At 39.7% G+C, this 24,118-nt stretch overlaps 1 protein-coding gene across 1 annotated transcript in view; it reads left to right on the top strand.

Annotated features, from left to right (window-relative positions):
- ITGA8 (integrin subunit alpha 8) overlaps positions 1-24,118 on the top strand; it is a 194,117-nt gene that overhangs the window by 135,320 nt on the left and 34,679 nt on the right. The window contains exons 24-26 of the mRNA XM_002750061.6: positions 7,421-7,526; positions 10,878-11,036; positions 20,731-20,859. Coding sequence (XP_002750107.1) covers positions 7,421-7,526; positions 10,878-11,036; positions 20,731-20,859 — 394 coding nt within the window. The remainder of the gene's footprint in view (positions 1-7,420; positions 7,527-10,877; positions 11,037-20,730; positions 20,860-24,118) is intronic.

The following is a 24,118-nucleotide window of genomic DNA, read 5'->3' as shown; positions in this document are numbered from 1 at the left end:
TGGGTGCAGTGGCTCACGCCTGTAATCCCAGCAATTTGGGAGGCCAAGGCAGGCGGATCACCTGAGGGTCAGGAGTTTGAGACCAGCCTGGACAACATGGTGAAACCCTGTGTCTACTAAAATGCAAAACTTAGCTGGGCATGGTGGCAGGCACCTGTAACCCCAGCTACTCAGGAGGCTGAGGCAGGAGAATCACTTGAACCCAGGAGGCAGAGTTTGCAGTGAGCCAAGATCGTGCCATTGCACTACAGCCTGGATGACAAGAGTGAAACTACATCTCAAAAAAAAAAAAAAAAAAAAAAAAACACTTTATTCCCCAAATTGACAGTTCAGTTCACTTTATTCCCCAAATTGACAGTTCAGTAATCAAACTATAAAAACCAGTTGATAAGAAGCCAGATAAAATAGACCACCATGTGATTACCTGAAAAAAAACCCTCAATTCTCCAATAATTATTTTAGCATGATGACATTTTAGCCCTACCACACATCTGGAGTTTAATAAATGACTGACTCTCAGATGCAAGGGTCGAATGAATCTCTATTTTATATCTTTTTCCTTTGGTCCTATTCTTTGAGGAAGGTGCCAATAAACAATCAATTGAGAGACAGGGGGGAAAGGGTCAAGGAAATGACTACCAGCTGCAAAATCCATGCCTTGGGGAAAAAGAATTCAGAAATGGCTTGTGTGTAGTTCTTATCTTGCTTGAAGTTAGACTTCATTGATTTTTTTCTTATGATTCTGGTTTTTCAGAACAATCATGGATTTGGCTAAAAATGTCAACTGGTATTTTGAATCAAATTTAACTGGGGTTCCAGAATCCTGGTTCCCTTCCTTTTCCACGGTGGTTTACAAGTTTCCGTGATGACCGCTGGGATTTTTGCAGGCAGAGCCAGTGTCGCCATGGGGCCTGCCCTGCTGTCCTGGTGCCGCTGGAGCGCCCCCTAGTGGCTTAGAGAATAATAGCAATGTCTAAACTTTACTGTTCCTTTCTGGGTGCTACCCCAGGTTGACACATCTTAAAATGAACTAGTGTCCTCCTTGTACAGATAAGGGATTGCAGCATTAAACTGTTGAAGATTAAACTAGAAAATGCCAGAATGTAAATACAGGCACCTGTCTCCCAGAGCTCATGCTCAGAAATGATCATGCTATCCTGCCTGGGAGATAGTATTTTGAACCTTACATACATAAAATCATACTTCATGTATATTTCTGATTTTTTTTCATTCAAACCAATGTTTTTGAGATTCATTTTGGTGCATGTACCTGTAATTCGTTCATGTCAATTGCCTGAGTGTTACATTATAAAACTATACTATAACTTATTTTGAGACTAGGTCTCACTCTGTCACCCAGGCTGGAATGCAGTGGCACGATCTTGGCACACTGCAACCTCTACCTCCTAGGTTCAAGCGATTCTTGTACCTCAGCCTCCTGAGTAGCTGGGATTACAGGCATGCGCCACCATGCTCAGCTAATTTTTGTATGTTTAGTAGAGACAGAGTTTCACCATGTTGGACAAGCTGGTCTTGAACAACCATTTAGCCTTTACGATTAACTTTGATGCCAACTTGCGGGATTTTTGTAGACACCATTTATCAAGTTGAGGATGTTCCCTCTTATTTCTACTTTTCTTGAGAATTTTTTTAACATGAATGTATGTTTAAATTTTTTTCAAATGGCTTTTCTGCATATATGAAGATGGTTAAATTGTTTTCCTTTTTTACCCATTAAAGTGGTGAACTGATTAATTTTTGTTTTTTAATTTTAAACCAAACTTGCATTCTGGAGACAAATCGCATTTAGTCCTGATAATTATCCTTTTTAGATATTCTTGGATTCAACTTGCTAAAATTTTGTTAGTGACTTTTACATCTATATTTGTGAGATGTACTGATCTGTAGTTTTCTTTTCTTGGAATATCTTTTTCTGGAGCTAGGCGAATGCTAGCTCCATAAGATGAGTTGGAAGTATTCCTTCATCTGCTTTATTATCTGGAATAATTTGTGTAGAATTGGTATTGTTTATTCCTTAAATCTTTTCTAAAATTCAGTGAAGGCTTCTGAGTCTAGAGGATTTTGGGGGGATTTTTTGGTAGGACGGTTTTTAATAATTCAATTTCATTCTTAGATGTAAGGCTATTTATAATATCTATTTGTATTTGAATGGGCTTTCGTAGTTTCTTATTAAAGGAATTTATCTGTTTCATCTAAGTTGTGACATGTATTGGCATAAAGTTGCTCATAATGTTTTTTGATTGTCCTTTTAATAGCTGTGGGATTTCTAGTGATGCCTTCTCCATCATTCTTCTCATTGGTAGTTTATATCTTCTCCTTTTTTTTTTTTTTAATGTTTCTGATCAGTCTGTCTGGAGTTTAGTGATCTTTCCAAAAAATTTGTTTATTTTTATTAAAATTTTTTCTTTAAATTTTTTCTATTTTATTGGCTTCAGCTTTTCTTGTTATCCTTTCTTGTGCTTTCTTTGGATTTGATTTTCTCTCCCATTTCTAGTTCCTCTATGCAGAATCGTATGCTCGATTGGAGAGTTTTTTTGTATATAAGCATTTAGTGCTATAAATTTAGCAGCATACCAAAATGTTGATACGATGGGTTTTCATTATAACTCAGCTGAAAACATTTTCTAGTTTTCTTTGTGATTTCTTCCTTAGTCATGAGTTGATTCATGGGAAGTGACTTGTTTAATTTACAGGTATTTGGAGCTAATCTAGATGTTTTATTTTTGTTGACTTCGAATTTCATTCTCATATCTCTCTCAATGAGAAAAATGCTATTTTTAAAAATCAGAGGAAAAAACACAAACATTATTTTTTACTATCTTATTTTTATATCTTTTCAAACTTTACAATTAATGTATATTAACTTTTGTCTTTTTCCTTAAGCTTAGTGTATCTTAGTTTTTCTAGCCAAAAAATAAGTTGAAACTGTTTTTTAATTCCAAAATAAATTTAAGATTGGGAAATGTTTCTATTTGTTAGGCCATAACTAAATCCAAGATAGCTAATAGCTGAATATAACTGTCTTTATTCTCAATATCCACTTTATGAGATTAATATTTTCAATATTATTTACTTACAGTTAGAAGAAAATTTCTATTCACTTTGCCAATAATCAAAACAGATTATTAAAATTGAATTTCTCATATGAATGTAGTTACTTTAATAGCTAGATCAATGTCCAACAATTGACCACAGTTTATGCTCTAAGACTGTGTTAAAATTCTTTTTAGCCATGTACATAGTAAAACTCTTTCCTGCAAATATGCAGCAAAACATTGGTTTCAATGTTTAGTACTTCAAAGAACAAACAGCTACTTTGTTGAAAATCTTCCATGTTGAGTCTCCTGGAAATTTCTTTTTTTTTCTTTTCTTTTTTTTTTTTTTTTGGTGGATGGTGTTTATTCTGATGTAATTTATCATGCATTATTTTAAGCAGTTTTTATCTACTGGTTTTTTATAATTAAAAAATAAACAAAACGGATTTATTTGAGTGGGAAAAAATACTGATAATTGTTCCATTTCTTTCAAAGGTAGATAACATCATCTTTAAGCAGACTTGCATGCATTTTGTGGTATAGAGGATCCGTTTAGCACATGTCTCTAAGAAGTAAACTTGGCTATAAGAGACCACATATACTGAGCTTATGAAGAGTAATAAGATTGCAGATTTTGTAAAACAACCAGGATTGAATAGCTATGTACTAAGAGAGACCATAAACATGAACAGCCAAGGTCTGCTCAGGATACTGTCCACAGCAGGTAGAGTCAATACTGTTCCATACAATGCACAGCAGTCTTTGCAGTCTGGGAATGATAGGGTTTGAAAACAAGGATTTGAAATAGGATTCACAACATACTACTAAATCCTCAGATTTGAATTTCCTGATTGTGTATAAACTTCAAATTACTGAAAATCTAATTCCTTTATTTTAGAGAAATGAAAACAGGTTCATGCAAAAATCCGTACATAAATCTCTATAGCAGCTTTGTTAATACTGACCAAAAACTGCGAAGAGCTGAAATGTCCTTTGATGGGTTGGCAGTTAAAGAAATTGTGGTACATCCATCGGATAGAATATCACTCAACAATAAACAGTAATGAACAATTGACAGACAGCTGGACCTTCAGAGATGTATGCAGAGTCAAAAAAGCCAGTCCCAAAAGATTGCATCCTGTATAATTCCAGTTATATAACATTCTTGAAATGACAGAATTATATAAATGAGGAACAGATTACTGGTTGCAAAGAGATATGGAGGAGATAGGGAGAGAGGGAATTGATTTTCTTATAAAAGGGGATCTTCGTGATAAAAGAAGTTTTCTTGACTATGTCAGTGTCAATATTTTGGTTGTGATATTATATACAACATCACATTTTGGTTTTGCAAGCTGTTGCCACTGGATGAACTGCTAAATGGTACATGGAATCTCTTCATATTATTTCTTACAACTACATATGAATCTACAATTATCTCAAAATAAGGTTTAATTTAAAAAAAAAACGAATCCCTTGCTTCTCCCAAAATTCACTTCTCATGTTTGTTGTTACAATTAATAGTTCCCCAGTATTCTTCTTACCTAGGGGTCTCAATGGGATAACCTTCTATCTTCCTTCTTAGGATGGAGGGCTATGCAGTGAGGGTCATAAGATTACCACACTGGCTGTTCATCCTAGGCAAATTAGTTCAATATATTCTGTATTCCTTGCTTGATTTCTTCCTTCTTTCTAAAAAATTCACTTTGAAAACCATGAACACTGTTTCACTGATGTAGTTGAGCTCTTTATAAAATCATTCTTTACCGTGGTTTCCCTGGATTGAAGTAGTCTTCAGTGGGTAAATAACTGAGTTTTGTGAGGCATGCTTTTGAAACGATTTTGACATGATGTTTTAATAGATGATATGTTTCTTCATTAAGTTGTATTCACTAAATACCACTGTGGCTTAGGCTTCCCCCATGGTGCATTTTATATTAGAAGTAGAGTAGGTGGTACTTAGGAAATCTGACTTCTGGATCTCACCGGAAACTAACCCTCTACTTCTCTGTACAACGGTCTTCTTTTCATGTATAAAATGAGGGGTTTTGACCATATCATCTCCACAGTACTGGTCGAGGTCTAAATACATATGATTCTATGACCCTAGGGAATTTATGGCCAGTCCTATGCATTAATGACCATAAAAACAAAAATTTTCAGAGAAAATTTGTTCAGCTTATGTGCTGTATTGTTCTCTGTGCAAAAAATAAAAATAAAAGTTTTGGCCAGGACTGGTGGCTCATGCCTGTAATTCCAGCACTTTGGTAGGCTGAGGCAGGAGGATCACAAGGTCAAGAGATCGAGACCATCCTGGCCGACATCATGAAATCTCGTCTCTACTAAAAATACAAAAATTTGTGGGTGTGGTGATGCACACCTGTCAGGAGGCTGAGGCAGGAGAATTGCTTGAACCTGGGAGGAGGCGGTTGCAGTAAGCTGAGATCTTGCCACTGCACTCCAGCCTGGAGACAGAGCAAGACTCTGTCTCAAAAATAAATAAATAAATAAATAAACAAACAAACAAATAAATAAATAAATAAAGTTTCCCTAGAACCTTACAATGGATAACAGTTATTGAACTGAACATGAACTCAACTCTTTGTTGTGCCAAGCTGAGAGCAAAGTAGAGCTTTGGGTGGTGAGATTGTCAAGATGGGAATAGAAATCCAGGCTCTCTGGGCTTCTCTCAGATGAAAGCAGTCTGTCATGATTTAATCAAACCCAGATAGAAAATGAAGCATAGCATAATGAGAAATCAGTATAAAGGTAGAAATGCTTGTGGTATCAGCCCAGCAAAGTCATGCCCTGTACTTATTTGACAGTTGCACAGTATGGATATATATGAAGAGTTATGCAGTTTAGCAACGTTTCTGTGGGTTGTCTGTTTTTAAAATGTGCTCATTCCTAGAAAACAATGCAGCAATGCAGCCAAATTAATTTTGACCAAAAAGCATTTGAGATGTTTTCCAATCATTTGTGGTACACAAACCAAAGAGTTTATCATAATTTTCCAGATGAAGAAAGAGAGATACACAGAAATTAAATTGTTTGCCCTAGAGTCAGAATATAACCCAACAAATTTTGCTAACATTTGAAGTTGCCAGAGGCCATGCTAATTATTGGATACCTTTAAAGGGGCACTATGACATCTGATTGCCAAAAGAGATGTTTTCAGCTGCGGTTACTCTTAGTCAAAAGTCTAGGAATTCTTTTAAAGCTACCTTTTACCTAAAAACTGCTAGAAAACATTGGTTTGTTTTGAGGAGTATAAAAATAACAATTTAGTTTGTAATCAACTTTTTATATGGAATAATGCCATGTATTGTATGACACTTATCCAATGCTCATTTTCTAGGTGTAAGTTACAGGAAAAAATAATCCTATGTCAAGTTAATATCCTACTTCCATGATTACACCATTTAACTCTGTGTGTCCCTCTCACACTTGAGATATCTGGAAGACCACTCCATAACTCAATCACACTTTATTTTGTTCTGGCTCTGGGCCTGGCTTTCCCAGGAAGCCAAAGAAATATAGGAAGGAGGAATGTTTCATGGCCGCTCTTCTACTCCGATATCTTCAACCAGAAACTGTATTTCTTCAAAACTGGACATTTGACACAACACACAGCATCCTAGATTTTTTTTATCTGCAAAAAAAGAGTCGCCTCTTTCCTTTTTTTTTTTGAGATAGAGTCTCGCTCTGTCTCCCATACTGTAGTGCAATGGCACAATCTTGGCTCACTGCAACCTCTGCCTCCCAGATTCAAATGATTCTCCTGCCTCAGGCTCCCAAATAGCTGAGATTACAGGTGGGCACCACCATGCCCAGCTATCTTTTGTATTACTAGTAGAGATGGGGTTTCACCATCTTGGCCAGGCTGGTCTCAAACTCCTGACTTTGTGATTTGACTGCCTCAGCCTCCCAAAGTGCTGGGATTACCCAGCCAAGAGTCCCATTTCTTGATTTGGCTGAAAGTAGGGGTTAAATACACACACACACACACACACACACACACACCTCACAAGCAAAACAGATGGATGTACATATTTGTATATGTATAGTTTGTGTTATTCATCTCAACTCAGGAACACTCTCCACTCTTCTTTAGTGCCCACAAAATGAGATGCTATGAAATAGTCGCCCTCTGGGCTGGAGAGCCTGCAGTAGCAGTTTCAGATCCTTCACCATCACTGTCATCATTCTGCTGGACCTGACTTTCAACATTTTTCCCTGTAGGCAATATCTACTCAAATGAATCGAAAACCACTTTCTTCTGCTGCTGTTAGTGTACTGTCCACTAGTGAAAGATTCTTTATCTGGGCCACTGCCAACAATTAACAGGGCATTTCATGTTTCAGAGTGTCGCACCCTCCACAGATTGTTCTGCCCATTCACAACTGGGAACCAGAAGAAGAACCCCGCAAAGAGGAGGAGGTTGGACCATTGGTGGAACATATTTATGAGGTAGCTGTTGTCTGTGTTAAAGTTGTGTTAGGAGTTTATTCTTAAGCTCTGTGCAAACAAATTCTGTGTAGCATTATTATTATTATTATTATTATTATTATTATTATTTTAGATGGAGTTTCACTCATCTAAACCTCTACCACCCAATTCAAGTGATTCTCCTGCCTCAGCCTCCTGAGTAGCTGGGATTATAGGCATGCACCACCACACCCAGCTAATTTTGTATTTTTAGTAGAGACAGGATTTCTCCATGTTGGTCAGGCTGGTCACTCCCGACCTCAGGTGATCTGCCCATCTTGGCCTCTCAAAGTGCTGGGATTACAGGCATGAGCCACACCCAGCCCCTTTTTTGTTGTTGTTGTTGAGACAGGGTCTCATTGTGTCTCCTAGGCTGGAATGCAGTGGTGCAGTCACAGCTCAGGGCATCCTCGACCTTCTGGGCTCAAGCAATCCTCCCATCTCAGCTTCCTGAGTAGCTGGGACCACAGGTGCACACCACCACACCTGGCTAATTTTTATATTTTTTTCTAGAGACGGGGTTTCTCCATGTTGCCCAGGCTAGTCTCAAACTCCTGAGCTCAAGCGATCCATCCACCTGAGCCCCTCACAGTGCTAGGACCGCAGTAGATAGCATTTTAAAACAAATCAGCCAAAGTTCTGAGCTGTATGTACTGCACAGGTTCTTGCTGTTATGCTATCATACTGCAGTGGGGTGTGATGGGTGTTCTGTTGGGTAATTCTGGATATAATCACTTGTTCCTTAGCATGAGAGCCATTACAGGCTAAAAACACTTTATCTTACTACTGTTGTTGTTACTGTCATTTTGAATTATTTCCTTTTTAATATTTGGACAACCTAGACATAAAAATGGCTAGCTTCCTAAATTATTTCATTTTTTCCTACATTTTGAGATATTCTTAAAACCCACCCATCTTTTTTTTTTCTTCTTCTTCTTCTTTGAGGCAGAGCCTCACTCTGTCACCCAGGCTGGAGAGCAGTGGCAAGATTTTGGTTCACTGTAAACTCTGCCTCCCCGGCTCAAGTGATTCTCCAGCCTCAGCCTCCTGAGTAGCTGGGACTACAGGCACACTCCACCACGCCTGGCTAATTTTTGAATTTTTAGTAAAGATGGGGTTTCACCATGTTGGTCAGGCTGGTCTCAAATTCCTGATCTGATGATCTGCCCGCCTCAGCCTCCCAAAGTGCTAGAATTACAGGCATTAGCCACTGCACCCGGCCAACCCACCCATCTTTTAAACTGCAGGTCACCAACTAGAAGGTACCAGTCAGAAAACATTATGAACTATTCACTATTGTGCTAAAAAAAAAAAAAAGGCACATATAATATATGTGATAAGTAGATGGTAGATAGATAAAAATAATTTTACGTTTCATCCAAAGAATCCAAATTGGAAATGAATATCTTATTCTGAGATTTTAAATAGTTTGTTGATTAGTAAAATATTTTTCAGAAGTAAACCAGTGACGCATAAAAGGGAGCTGATGTTCTTTTCCCATTTGAGGCATTACGTTGTAAACAGGGAGGTGGTCCGTTGACCCATCACCTGAAACATTTAAATTTTTTTCAGTTAGAAACCAACGTATATCGCTGGGCACAGTGGCTCAAGCCTATAATCCCTGTATTTTGGGAGTCTGAAGCAGGAGAAGCACTTGAGGCCAGAAGTTCAAGACCAGGCTGGCCAACATAACAAGGCCCAATCTCAAAAATAAATAAAGAAATAAAAATAAATACTTTTTTAAAAAAGAAACTAATATATAGCAAAGGGTTAGTTTAGTAGTTGTTCGGGTTTTTGTTTTGTTTTGCTCTGTTGTTTTTTTTTTGTATCGTTTTTTAAATAAAGTCAAGAGTAGTTATTTCTATTCATTTTCAAGGGACCAGGCATGGAATTTTGGTAAAACCATTGTTCCAAGGCGTTCCGTTTGAGGTTCCTTCTCAATTCATGCCTTCTGTTCCTTCCCTATGTAACTCATGCCTCTCATGCCTCTAATCTAGTAATTCTGACTATGACTTTCATCTCAGGCTACAAGGCACATGAATAACATCCCCTAAGATTAACAATAAAGCCTTTTCAAAACTGATGAACTGTTTACAAACGTGGGGAAGATGCCTCAACTCCTGGGCAGCATCAGCATGAAAACTTCTGTCATCTGCCCAACCTGAGGCTCTGATTCAGGAGCCTTGTCCAAAGCTGGATCAAAGCTTTGTCTTAAGCTCTTTTGATAGCAAAAGGATAACACAGTCTCCAAAGTCACTCTGATTAAGAATCTCACTGGAAAAAAGAAAAAAAGAAGTCAAATAATTTAATAAAACTGTATATGTTGGTTTCTGCTCAAGAATGGTGAAACTTTAAAATTTGAGAACATATTCAGACTCAGTCATTCTCAGGGCAGTCCTGCCTCAAATCTTAGCATGGATTATAAATGTTTAGAATAATTAGTGGTAATGCTAAAAGCAATCATCAAATATTTCTTACATTGCTAATTTCATGACTCAAAATATACTATATCAACAGTTGCCATGCTTCTTTGATAAGGTAAATTAAACAGGCCATCTAGTAAGCAAAAGCAATTATCCATTATTGTATAGATCACTGTAATTTTCAGAACTGTGAGAAAAAAGAAAAAGACAGAAGATCCCTTCCGTCTTTAAAGTAAATTTAAAAAAAACGTAATAAATGTAAATGTACTTAGTGTTTTGGGCAAACACTTTTGTGTCCTCCAAGTACAGGATTCATATGTCAAAAAATGTTCATATCTTTATGAGATGTGGCCTTTCTTGCCTTGATATTTGCTGATGGAAACAGAAGGAGCTCAGCTTTGAAACGCACACTTGGAATGAACTGTGGTGATCATGGGCCTGCCTTGGCGCTTGATGGATGGACATTCTTGTAGAGGGTGAAAGAGAGTGCATCACATATGGTTGCAATTGACAGTCAGTAGTCAAGAAAGCGGAGGCAGATTTCAATGTAAAGAAGGAGTCATTATGTTTTGAGGCATACAATCAAAATTAAAATTTCCAGTTGTATGATTGAATTAACATAAATTTAAAGCGAGCATCACAATTATCAAACAAGGTTAGTATGGTCTTCACTGAGGAAATCCATTCTTAGAGCTTCATGGATTGAAGAGTTTTCTCTAAACACCAGCTCACGATGTTTTCAGAATGTTTCTTGCCATATAGACTGCATTTTCTTATTTTCCACAGTCATAGTCCAGATGACTTAAAACCAACAATATATGCTTTTTTAAATGGGTGTAGAGTGTATGGAGTTTGATTTCATCTCTCTGCCTTTGGTTGTGTCATTATATAACATGTCACTTGTTTACAGCTGCACAATATTGGACCAAGTACGATCAATGACACCATCCTGGAGGTGGGCTGGCCTTTCTCTGCCCGGGATGAATTTCTTCTCTATATTTTCCATATTCAAACTCTGGGACCTCTGCAGTGTCAGACAAATCCTGATATCAATCCACGGGATCTAAAGGTAGGAGTCTGATCTAATCAGTGGCTTCATTGATTTTATTTTTATAACATGGAAAAAATACAAACTGGGCTTGTTTAAAAGAGAAGAGTGAAATCATTTTAAGTTGCTTCGATGATCATTGATCAGACCTTTTCGTTTTACAGTTAATACATCAAGCCTAATTTAAAATATCACTCCTAAAACAACTTAAATTTATTTTAGTTTTATTGCTCATTGGGACTTGTTATTTATTTCACCCATTTTAATAGGCATCTTTTATTTTTGGCTCCATTAGCAGCATGCCCAAGCCAAAATCATAAATAGACATGTCAAGTCTGGGAGAATTAGTAAAAACTGCTATTTTTAAAGTCTTTTTGGTCTCTTGCCAAATTTCATAAGGATCTTTGCCAAAAGAGGCTCTTCCAGCTACAGCCCATAGCAAGCGGTGAACTGTGATAATTTGCCAAGGGCCATGAGAACTCCCAGAATGGAATGTTCTGGACCCTATTCTATAATTGAAGCTTAAAGCCCAGAGCAGTGCTTTTCAAACTGCATCGGAATCACCTGGCTGTTAAAATGCAGGGTCTAGGGTTTGACCTGAGATTCTGCCTCTCTATAAGCTCCCGCCCCCCTGTACATGATGCCAGTCTGTGGGGCCTGAATTTCATCTGATCCCATCCAGATTAAAATCCAAATTTGGCTCTAATGTCCTTCTGGGAAAGAAAGATATGAATTAACATAAGCCCTTGAAAATGCCACATTTGTATAAAGAAAAACAAAAGACAAAAACATCTTGTAGTCAGACGTTGTCCTCAGGAGAGAACTTCATGTAAGATGGAACATTCTCCTAGTAGCTACCAGGACACAGTGTCTCTGTTAGAAATGGTGCAGTGCAGGCTTCACGGAACACCAACACCACCAGCCAGGACACAGCAGGTCTGCCCCTACCTCAGCCAGTGGCACTGGGTCACTGATCATTATGAAAGCCATTCTTTTTCAACCCAACATGCCTTCTATTCAAAGGGAAGACTAAACGGGGATTCATTAGTAAATGACTTATAGGTCAACAGCCTCCTTCTTTATGTGGAAATAATAAATAAGGCCACTTGTATTACATGAGACTCTTTAAAATTCTTCCTTCCTGGATTTTTTTTTTCTCATTTCCTCTTTGCTCTTCATTGAGATGATTTTACATTCTTTAAGGACAGTAAGCTTATTATAAAATAACATCTGCAAATGCAAATGTGTAACATTTAAATAATTAAAACTTTTACATATTCTGCACTGCATTTAACATGTACTTGCAGTCATAGATTCTGTGAGCACGTGATTCTGCAGAAACTTCTAACTCTTTTTGAGTGTGATGTTTAGTTTGTATCTGACACTATTTATATATGTTTGTATATATTATGTAACTTGTTTAATATACACCATGTTGGTTGTGAGTTATTTGTTTCTTTGGGGCATACGGTGACTGGAATAGTACTAATAGATGACTTGTCTTAAATGTTGATAGATTCTTGGAAACTGAGCAATAGTATATACGAAGCACCTGGTGTTCCCCGCTCTCCACTTATTCTTTAATGTATAGACTTGAAGTAAAATTCTGTCTGAGGCTAATAATTTTTAAAATGCAATCCAATTATATTAATTTTCCTAAAACTTTCAATCTGTGGAAATTAAATATAAGATTTAAATAAAATATGAAATAATATCTCCTTTAAATAACTAATCATAGCAATGTGTGAATTCTTGAAATTCTAAATTTATAGAGAAGTTGAAATGTTATTACTTTCAGTTTCTCAAAGTCCTTTCACCTATACTTCATAAATGCTCCAGAGAGTCTAAAAGAGCTTCTATTAATAGACATTTAAAAAAACAGATAATCAAGAGAGTTTATATATTAGTGGCTGCAACAAATTGAGACTACTTGAAAATTATTCTCCTCTTATAACAATAAATAATTTTTTGGTGAAGTTGTTACTAACTTACTTGGCAATTTAATTTTTCCTAGAGAATGCAAAGATAATCTTTTCTTGGTCTTAAATATGACTTGCTCTTTAGTGAAAAACAATCTCTTACCTGTTGTTGTCTTCAACATAATAGATCTGAGAAATTTTTCATTTTAACAACAATTTTAGATTCAAATTAGCATAAAAATGAATTGCTCTTAAAAAAACAAAACTGTGCTATAGCCAGGCACAGTGATGTGTGTCTGCAGCTACTCAGAAGGCTGAGGTGGGAGGATCACTTAAGGCCAAGAGTTTGAGGTCAGCTTAGGCATCATAGCAAGACTCCATCTCTTTTTAAAAAAATTGTATAGTTTTATTTTTAGTAGGAAGCAGAGAGAGGATGGGCTTATGAAAAGGAACAGGGAGGAGGCAGAAATAACATTTGTAAAGGCAAGAATTCAATTTCCGTATCCAATCTTACTTACTGGAGAAGTGAACTAAGGTTCAATTCCTGACTATTTGGTTCTATCATTTCTTCATACGAGTGATATAGGTAGCAAATGTCTCATAAAACAGCTGCATCTATGAGCAATTCATGTCTACAAGTCCTCCCTTTCTGAGGATGCTCCAGTCCCCACTGGACTAGCCTCCAAAATGTCCCAGGCTACCATGGACCCAGAGGGGAGCTCTCACTCCAGCTTTCTAAGCTGAGGGATTTGCCGTTTTCTTCCTATGTTTTCCTCTTCAGTCATTCCATTGATTTCCTTTCAGCAAAATCCCTTTCCGTGGTGTTCAGATCCACTTTGTAGTCAATGTCCCCCTTTCTTACGTGTTCTCATGTTGCCCACGTCCCACTGGAAAGACGCTCTCTTCTTCATTACCTCTTCCTAACCCCTCACAGATCTCTAGGGAAACTTGTGAAAAATAATCCAGACTTCCTAAGAAGTATTTTCAAGGTCACCCGCTCCGGGGAACCATTGCCACTAACTCTAAAGCCTTCAGAACTTCCCAAATACACCCTGAGAACCCTGACAAGTTCCCACATACTTCATTTCCCTCAATTAAACTTATTTCCACCTAAATATCAGTGCTAAATGTAATTTACTTAACAAATGGATTTTTTTTTCTATTTTTTAAGTTACTCATATGGCAGCAGTCCTGGACATTGTTATTTTTCTTACAAATACGTACTTTTACAGCATCAAAGCCCTATTGAGGATTAAGTTGGGTTTTTGTGGATTGGCTTGAGAACTGAAGCACCATTTAAAACACCATTTCTAAAGAGAAATGCATTCTGAGTGCCAAACATCTAGCCTAAAACCTTCTGAAATACAACCAGATTGTAACTTGGGTATGCACTCCAAATACAACAAAACCCTGAAAATCTTCTCACATAAGTCTCAGCATATGATAAGACCCAAAAAGGTTGAGGGTTTTTTTCACAGTAGAAACTGGTTACAGTTTGGTCAATCTAGCAAATTACCCTGATGTCCCCAAAGTTTCAGGAGGAGACATTGACTACTTGTGAAAGCTACTGCTGAGATCATTCTGTAACCTGTGGCTGCTTTAGAAAACACTCGTGAAAAGTTCTCACCCACAACCACCTCGCTTGTTGCCCAAACACAGAGCTTTAGCAACTAAATTGGGGTGGGGCACTGGCGACCACACACGGATGCTTCTAGAAGTCAGTGAGTTCTTATTCTGAATATTTGTCTTGGACCAGGTGCCTGTAATCCCAACTCTTTGGGAGGTCGAGGTGGGGAGATCACTTAAGGCAAAGAGTTTGAGAGCAGCCTGGACAACATAGCAAGACCCCATTTGTGCAAAAAATAAAAACAAATTAGCCAGGCATTATGACACGTGCCCATAGTCTCTGGAGTCCTAGCTGCTCAGGAGGCTAAGAAAGGAGAATTACTTGAGCCCAGAAGTTGGAGGCTGCAGTGAGCTGTGATCACACTATGGTGCTCCAGCTTGGGCAACAGCATGACATCCTGCCTCTTGTATACTTTTTTGTATCAGGGTTCATGGGATTCACTCAGCTTGGTTTGTCAACATTTTAAAACTTCAGGGTGTGAGGGAAGGTGGAATCAGGGTTAGGCAAAGGGGTGGGGGGCTGGAGTGGATCAGGAAAGGCTGGGTGAGCCACACAACCGATGTTTCTTTCCCCTGTGAGTTGGCCCCAAGGCCCAACTGAGGTCAGCATAGGGGTATGGAAGTGCCTTGGGGACCCACTTTCTCTTTTGCCTCCCAATGAAAATGTTTCTTCTTTTCAATTTCTCTTTTTCCCGTGATAGTTTCTGCTTCATCAGGTTCAGCTGTGTTTTCTGTAAACTTAGGGGCATAAGCAGATGTCCAGGGAGGGTCTCCCTCCAGGATTCATGGTCTAGGTCAGAGGTAGAGGTTTTAACACAGCACCTAATTCACATCGTACCTTCTACAACATTTTGAAATGGTTCAGCTGTCTGCAGCATCCAAAGCAATCCATGCGGGCTAATATTTTCCAGATCCTTCTTGGAATAAAATTTTGGAGTTGAGTAAAGTATTTCTCAACTAATCTAAAGGCAGTACAGTAATCATTTCATACTATCAATTTTCTTATTTTGGTGGGCTTTATCCTAGAGTTTGGAGAGTCCTGCATGCAGACTGTGATCTTTAGATGAGGTTGAAGAAGTAAAACCTATTGAAGAGCCAAAAGTTTCATAATGAGTAGAGGATCTTTCTTTCTTCTTTCTTTCTTTCTTTTTTTTCTTTCTTTTCTTTCTTTCTTTTTTCTTCTCTCTCTCTCTCTCTTTCTTTCTTTGTTTTTCTGATGGAGTCTTACTCTGTCATTCAGTCTGGAGTACAGTGGTGAGATCTCAGCTCACTGCAATCTCTGCCTTCTGGGTTCAAATGATTCTCCTGCCTCAGCCTACTGAGTAGCTGGGATTACAGGTCCCTACCACCCACACCCAGCTGGTTTTTGTATTTTTAGTACAGACGGGGTTTCACCATGTTAGCCAGGCTGGTCTCAAAACTCTTGACCTCAGGTAATCTACCCTCCTCAACCTCCCAGAGGCTGGGATTACAGGTGTGAGCCACTGCACCTAGCCATTTTTTTTTTTTTTTGACAGGGTCTGGCTTTGTTGTATGGGCTGGAGTGCAGTGGTGCTATCTCTTCCCGCTGCAACCTCTGCCTCCCAGGCTCTAGCAATCATCCCACTTTAGTCTCCCAAGCAGCTGGGACTATAGGCTTGTACCACCCTGCCTCGCTAATTTTTGTATCTTTTTTTTTGTAGAGATGGGGTTTCACCATGTTGCCCAGGCTGGTCTCGAACTGCTGAGCTCAGGCAATCCATCCACTTCAGCCTCCCAAAGTACTGGGATTACAGGTGTGAGCCACCATGCCTGGCCTAGGATTTTTCTTTAGTTGGCAAGATTTTGTAATAAATAGCCAAGTGCAGCGGAAACAGGCTTAGATGTCAGACTGTACCTAGGAGAGGAAGACCAATAAGATGCGACATATCACTTGTGTTAAGACCATGGAACACCATTTTGGGCCCAAGTTCAAGAAAACCATCTGGAGATAAAAGTGGCCTAAAAGAGTCCATAGACAAGGAAGAGCTTAACATGAGAAAGCCAATGCTGTTTGTAAAAACTGCTGTGAGTGCCACGGAAATCTGGAGGCTGCCGCTGAGAATGTCTCCTGAACCAGACCAGTCCCATGGGAAGTCCAAATTACAACCAGACAGTACAAACGTGGAAAGCAGAGACAGAAACCATCGTTCATTAGGGATGAGTTTTAGAGTTATGTTTTAGAATGAGTGGGTCCGCAGACAGTGGTTTGGCATATTTGCATGGTTGTGTCTTGTCCTGGAGTGTACTTTCTTTCTTCCTGTCTTTGTTTACTGGTTTTCCTTTATTCAGAATGCAGGCACTTCCTAGCACAATAGTTCTTGGTTCTCTCCCTCTCTCTCTCTCTCTCTCTCTCTCTCACACACACACACACACACACACACACACACACCCTTAAAAATCAAAACATACGGCCAGTAGCTCATACCTGTAATCCCAGTACTTTGGGAGGCCAAGGCAGGAGGATCACTTGACGTCAGGAGTTCAAGACCAGCCTGGCAAAATGCTGTGTCTATTTAAAAAAAAAAACAAAAATTAGCTGGGCATAGTGGTGGGCACCTGTAATCCCAGCTACTTGGAAGGATAAGGAAGGACCGCTTGAACCCAGGAGGCAGAAGTTGCAGTCATCGAGATCGTGTCACTACACTCCAGCCTGAGTGACAGAACAAGACTCCATCTCAGGACAAAAAAAAAAAAAAAATCAAGATATGAAAAGATGGAGATGATTTAGTATATCTTTACCATTAACCGCGGATTTCTTTTTGGAATCATTTTGAGTCTTGACATCAGGAGCTGTAACTTATGTCCTAGCTAAAGCATTATTTGATGTCTGTTACTTGCTGCTTTAGTGCTCAGCTGTCTTCTATAAACTCTCCTCCCAGCAGAGAAAAAATAAACTTAGCTATTTATTATTTCAGAAGGTCTGATCAGGAGAACAGTAGCCAATTTTAATTTACTTCCTCTACAATTGTGATGAGCTAGTGACATCTATAGCTTGCCCCTGGACCTGGCCAGTCTGTCCTAGGAATACTTTCTCTTTCTTATGGGAATGCTACCTCTGATAGAGGAATTGTATTCGCCTTTTACTCTTAAAAGTGCCTGAATAGCTACATAGCAGATAACAAGGTTTAAAAAAAAAAATTGGATGCTTGAAGATCCAATTCTTGGCCATCAAAGACAGAATTATACATTCTGAGATTTTTATCTTCCCTTTGATATGGTCTTCAGGTTTGCATATATAGTAAGTTGATTCTTTTAGTTATGCTTTGCATGAACTTTTCAGGAGGTTAAAAAAAGTGGGGTTTTTCTTTCCCTACAAATCCTCAACATTCATGTCTTAAAGAAAATTACATGTTGGACTGACCCCCCGGCCTTGTCTCCACGTAGGTATAATTATAGATAAAGTACATGAGAGTTGTCTGTTGGTTCTTGTGTGCTAGGAATATTTGAAATCCAAAAACAAATTACCAACAAGAAAAAGATAGTGTGCATTGCTTCCATTTAGCTTCACAGGGCCCTTAATCTAATTTCACCCAAACCCTTTCTTCAAAGGCTGCACTTCCAACTGTATTGCACATTTTGGCTGCATAGTATCCCTTTAATCCATAAATTTAAATCTATGCCACAGTGAAGAGTTGGGTAAAGAATTATGAAAATCAGAAATTCCTGTTGGACCCAAATTCTGAGTAGCAGCTGTGGAAAGAAACATGTTTACCAACAGTTATTTCCTTATTGCAGAAAGAAGTCATTTTCATTTGTTCTGCAGAAGACATTTTTCATGGTTACCACCAGCTTCTCCTAGCACTTCACAGATTGTCCTGGGAACTGTGTGCCTATCATGGGTGCTAAAGGCCAGCCTCCTCCACCCTCCTTGGGAAGCCATGGCCTGTGGGTTCATGGTCAATTGTGAAAGAGACTCCAAATGTTCATGGAGAAAATGGGCTTTAACTGTTGTTTACATTTCTTGGATAACTTCTTCCTTGCTTTTCGTTTTGTTTTTCATAAAATAATTTCTGGAATGCCATTTCAGAAAGCGGGTTTGCAAGCTATTTGGAGACCTTTTGACTATGGTGTTTAAGAGTGCCATTCTTCTATTTGTAAAACAGTCTCACAAAAGAAAGAGATGTGTTCCGTCAACCCCTGCCACGTGGCGCTCTCATTCTCTAGCTCAAAGTAAGCCCTGTGTTTTATTGAGAGACCACTTACAAAAGCCCTGTGTTTTATTGAGAGACCACTTACAAATGTTTGTGTTGCCCAATCTGGTCTCAAACACCTGGCCTAGAGTCAAGATCCTCCTGATTTGGCCTCCCAAAATGGTGGGATTACAGGCATAAGCCTGGCCCATGATTTCTTTTTTAATGTAATTTAAGTTCCAGGGTACATGTGAAGGATGTGCACGTTTATTACATAAGTAAACATGTGCCATGGTGGTTTGCTAAACCTGTCAACCCACCACCGAGGTATTAAGCCCAACATACACTAGCTGTTTTTCCTGATGTTCTCTCTCCCCCAGCCCCCATTCCCCCTACCCCAACAGGTCCCAGTGTGTGATGTTCCCCTCCCTGTGTTCATGTGTTCTCATTGTTCAACTCCCACTTGCAAGTGAGAACATGTGGTGTTTGGTTTTCCATTCCTGGTGTTAGCTTGCTGAGGATAATGGTTTCCAGCTCCATCCATGTCCCTGCAAAGGGCATGACACAATTTCCAAGTTAGTGCATAAAGGTCTTTGCCCTTCTTTACTCCTCTGCAGGATTTGGCATTCTTTGTCACTCTCTTATTTTTGCAACTTTCTTTTCCTCGGGCTTCTGTAAAAGCCACGCTTTCCTTGATTACCTTCTACATCTCCTTTCCCTGCCTTAGCTTTCCTCTCCAGATCATTTTTGTCTCCCTGTTTCCTGGGAGGCTCTAAGTGACTCTGTGCTTTGGGTTTTGCATTTTCTCCTTGGGCAGTGCAGATCAGCTACCAGGCAATTGAGGTACAGCTGGATAGGCACAGATGGGCCGCAGACCAAGCGCACAGAACATCAAACAGAGGCTCAGTGAGTGTGCCTGGGGCCATCTGGACTGGAGAGCAGTTGTGCATGCTGGAGCTTGGGACTTAGGGTTCATGGTGATAGAAGAGGTTGGAGAAACCGGCCAAGGCCAGCATGCGAGGACCTGTGCATGCCACACTAGGGAGTCTGGACTCCATCCTTCTGTTTGTCTGGTAGTTTTTTCCAGGTTTTATGACATAACTTAGCACTTTCATTTCATCTTTTGCGATTCAGCCTACCTCTGCAATGCAGAAATTTCTTTATTCATTCCATAGAGATGAGCATACTATTATTGCCCCTGTGACTACAAAGAGAAACTGTAAAAGAAGTCACAATTCTCAAGGGTGGGAGTGGGGAGCAGAAAATTAGGTCTCTGTATTCAGTGGGTCTAAAATAAAGAATGTTAATGGGATATGCTGTGTGATTTACTGGAGTTCTCAAAATATTTGTCCAGCCAGCAGATGGACCCAGCATGGAACCTGAGATAAGATAGTAAGTTCTAGAACATATACAAAACCAACTCAGGGCTGAAAACAGACCCATTGCAGCACAGTGGGTATGTAGCATGCTTTGGAAAAGTCATTTTCATCAGGTCAGAGTTTTCTCCTAAAGGAGCGCAGGAACGTGGAGTTCAGCCATGTGGATGTCGGGTCCTTGATCACATCAGGCTGTTTCCCCAAATGAGGTCGGCACCTCACGTTTCTATCACCTCAGGATTCATCTCCCCATACAGAATGTTCCTCAGTTTAACTGGCCCCACTATACAATGAAAGAAAAGTAATGAGAGAAGAATGCCTCATGTCTGAAACATCATCTGCATGTTTTCTATCCTTTTGGGGAAATGACTTCTGCTTAAAATCTTCTCCTTGCAAGATAAACTTCCTGGGAATGCATTCCCCTTGCTTCATGAATTCCTGTCATTGGAGAGTGGAAAAGATCGTTCCTTGTGCGTGCAGGTCATGTCACTGTCAAACACACTGCTGGTAATCACAACATGTCTGGATTCTCATGTGAATCATATTCCATTGAGAAAAAAAAATTGCCTAGAGTTCAAGGCTAATGAAAATGTAGCAACTGTTCATGCATTTGTACATGGTATCTCCTGCTTCATTTTTGCAGCCTGCTGCCTCCCCAGAGGACACCCCTGAGCTCAGCGCCTTTTTGCGAAACTCTACCATTCCTCATCTTGTCAGGAAGAGGGATGTGCCTGTGGTTGAATTCCACAGACAAAGCCCTGCAAAAATACTGGTGAGTTATCCCAGTGTGCATAGAACTGAGGGAAATGAGTGGATTGGACAGAACTCCCAAATACAGATGGTTTCAACTTCAAGGATTGTTCTTAGTATCACTCAGATATTCCTAATGTTTTTTGGCAGTATATATCGTGAGAATGAAAAGCAACTTTTCTGTAAGAATTAAGGAGCACTTGCAATATAACCTTTTCACTTTTCTAAAGCTGCCGTGGAGGCCACCTTGGAGAATGATGGTGGAAACATTAACTCTGACCTTAGTCCATTTCAGGAACATACAGTTTCAGTTGTTAGTCCATGCATAGATGCGGAGCTGCGGTAGTTTGAAGTGAGCATGGGCCCTTGGGGTTTTACACCTGTCCCAGAATCTGAGCCCTCTGCTTATCTGGAAGAGGCAAGAATGGTGTGTTCAGGGCTGGGTGTGGTGGCTTTAATCCCAGCACTTTGGGAGGCCAAGATGGGAGGATCCTTTGAGGCCAAGAGTTTGAGACCAGTCTGGGCAACATAGCAACATAGTAGCCTCTACTTTTTAAAAAGACATGCTGTTTTCAGGTTTCCTGGGCCAAAACCCTTGCTGAGTCTTAGCATTGGGGTCTGTGGCAGCTCAAGCCTGAGCTTAGGAAGCCCTTAGCAAATCTTCAGTATTCATGAGTCAGCTTTTTTTTTTTTTTTTTTTTTTTGAGACGGAGTTTTGCTCTGTCACTCCGGCTAGAGTGCAGTGCTGCAATTTCAGCTCATTGCAACCTCCACCTCCCGGGTTCAAGTCATTCTCCTACCTCGATCTCCCAAGTAGCTGGGACTACAGGCACATGCCACCATGCCCAGCTAATTTTTGTATTTTTGTAGAGATGAGGTTTCACTATGTTGGCCAGGCTGGTCTCGAACTCCTGACCTCAAGTGATCTGCCCGTCTTGGTTTCCCAAAGTGCTGGGATTATAGGCATGAGCCACACGCCCAGCCAGATTTTGTTTTTGATTTTGTTCTCCTACTCATCCTATTTCAGCAGCTTCTAGTGCTTTATGCTTTCATGTGAATAGCTATCTTCTTCCCTGACTATGTGGCAAGGGTTCAATGTGAATGTCAGGGTTTCATCTGTGTTCTATAGACCATCTCCATAAAAAGTAGGAAGCTACATGCACATTTCCAGCTGTGTAGAAGTAATCAGAGATCACCTCAAAAGCTAATACCCTTCTCAAAAGCAAGCAAACGAGGTAAGTGGGGATAATGAACAGGTACAAAATGTAGTTAAATAGAATGAATAAGATCTATTGTTTGATAGCACAACCAGAATGGCCATAGTCAACAATATATTGTACATTTAAAAATAACTAAAAGAGCATAATTGAAACATCTGTAACACAAAGCAAGAAATGCTTCATGTGATGGTACCCCATTTACCCTTATGTGATTATTACATATTGTGTGCCTATGTCAAAATATCTCATGTATCCTATAAATATATGCAACTACTATGTAACCATAAAAATTAAAATAGATATATAAAATAAAGATAAAGCAAGAAAGCAAACATTCCGTGCTTTGGGCAGGGACAGGCTGGGAACACTGGGTCTGGCATGGGGGCACAGACCGAGCAGGTACTTTCTGCCCCAAAGCTGCAGTTCAGAAGCTCAGTCCTTGCAAGATGCAGTGATTTGTGGTGACACTGAATCAAAGGCCACCGTGACAAGTCCAGGATTGGCCATCCAAAAAGACAAGCCAAAGAGAGAGACCTGGCTGGGCACAGTGGCTCAGTGTAGAATACCACCAGCTCTTTGGGAGGCTGAGGTGGGCAGTTCACCTGAGGTCAGGAGTTCAAGACTAGCCTGGCCAACATAGCGAAACCCTGTCTCTACTAAAAATACAAAAAAAAATTAGCCAGGCATGGTGGCAGGTGTCTGTAATCCCAGCCACTTGGGAGACTGGATCACTTGAACCTGGAGGTGGAGGTTGCAGTGAGCTTAGATGGTGCCACTGCACTCCAGCCTGGGAGACAGAGTGAGACTCTCAAAAAAAAAAAAAGAGAGAGAGAGAAAGAGAAAGACCCTTGGCAGAAGGCCTCAGGGCAAATGAGAAATAAGAAAGGGAAGGTGAAGGCAGAACTGGAAGAAGAGCTAGAGTTCTTTCTGTAGGGGCAGCAGTCACTGTCCTGGCTGCATTGAAAGCCATTAGACACCTAACCTACCTATGCTGTTGATCCTCTCTAGACTGGATCATCCCCAAAACTTAGAATATCTCCTAGACTTGTCCAGGAGCCACAGTGAACTGGCCCAAGGGAGCATCCTCCTTCCCTACCTATCCACAGTACTGACAGCCCATTAGGGTAGGCAGTATGTTTTGTTTTCTTGTTGTTTTCTCAACATGTAGCACAGGACCAGCTCATCTGTTGAGCAAATGTGTGAATGACACAGTGAATGAACTCATCACAGGCACTGCTAATAGCTTCTGGAGTCACCTTCTAAAATGCTCCCTGGTGAGCCCTTCTACCTACCTGTTCTTAACCTAAAGGCTCTCAATCCCAAATCCAATTATAAGCAAATGATATACTGCAAGCTGTTTAAAAGATAATGGTAGTGACCAAATTCATTAGCCACCCGAGCTGCTGAATTCCAAATAAAATGGCTGCATTTATTTATTTATGTCATTTTATTTATTTACTTATGATATAACAAATAATTAAAAGCAGCCATTTTTTATGACAATGTTCAAGTCTGCTTTGGGAACTAGAACTGCTCCAGCCAGTTATGAAACTGAAATAGTTCAAGGTAGCTATCACTGAAGAAAGGAAATCAGTGCTAGAGAAATTGAATCCCTGATATTCTCATTTGTAGAACTGAAACTCATATGCTTGATTTACGTAACTGAAAAATTAAAGTTTAAGAAAGGATTTGCAAAAGATAAAATGTAGTGACAGTGAGAGTGAATGTTAACAATCAGTTGTCCCTTCAACTAAAGCAGAAAATGCACTAAGGATAGTCTTCTACTCTCTCAGCCCACTTAGTGGCATCTGTGGGATGTGTGTGTGTGCGCATGTGTGCAAGTGTGTAAGTGCACACATAATGGGAAGGGAGGATGCAGAGGTTCCCATACAGGAGGCAAGACTCAGGAAGGATGATGCAAGGGGTGGATCTGGGCAGCCTAAAGGCACCCATGAGACCATGGCTTCATGACAGAGAGGCACTAGCCCAAAAGAGTAATTCATTGTTTTCTGTAATCCATAGACTTAGGGTACAAGGACCCAGAAGAACAGCCCCTCCACC

Source organism: Callithrix jacchus, chromosome 7, assembly GCF_049354715.1.
Source record: "Callithrix jacchus isolate 240 chromosome 7, calJac240_pri, whole genome shotgun sequence".
NCBI lineage: Eukaryota > Metazoa > Chordata > Mammalia > Primates > Cebidae > Callithrix > Callithrix jacchus.
This window is presented reverse-complemented; position numbering and strand designations above follow the sequence as displayed.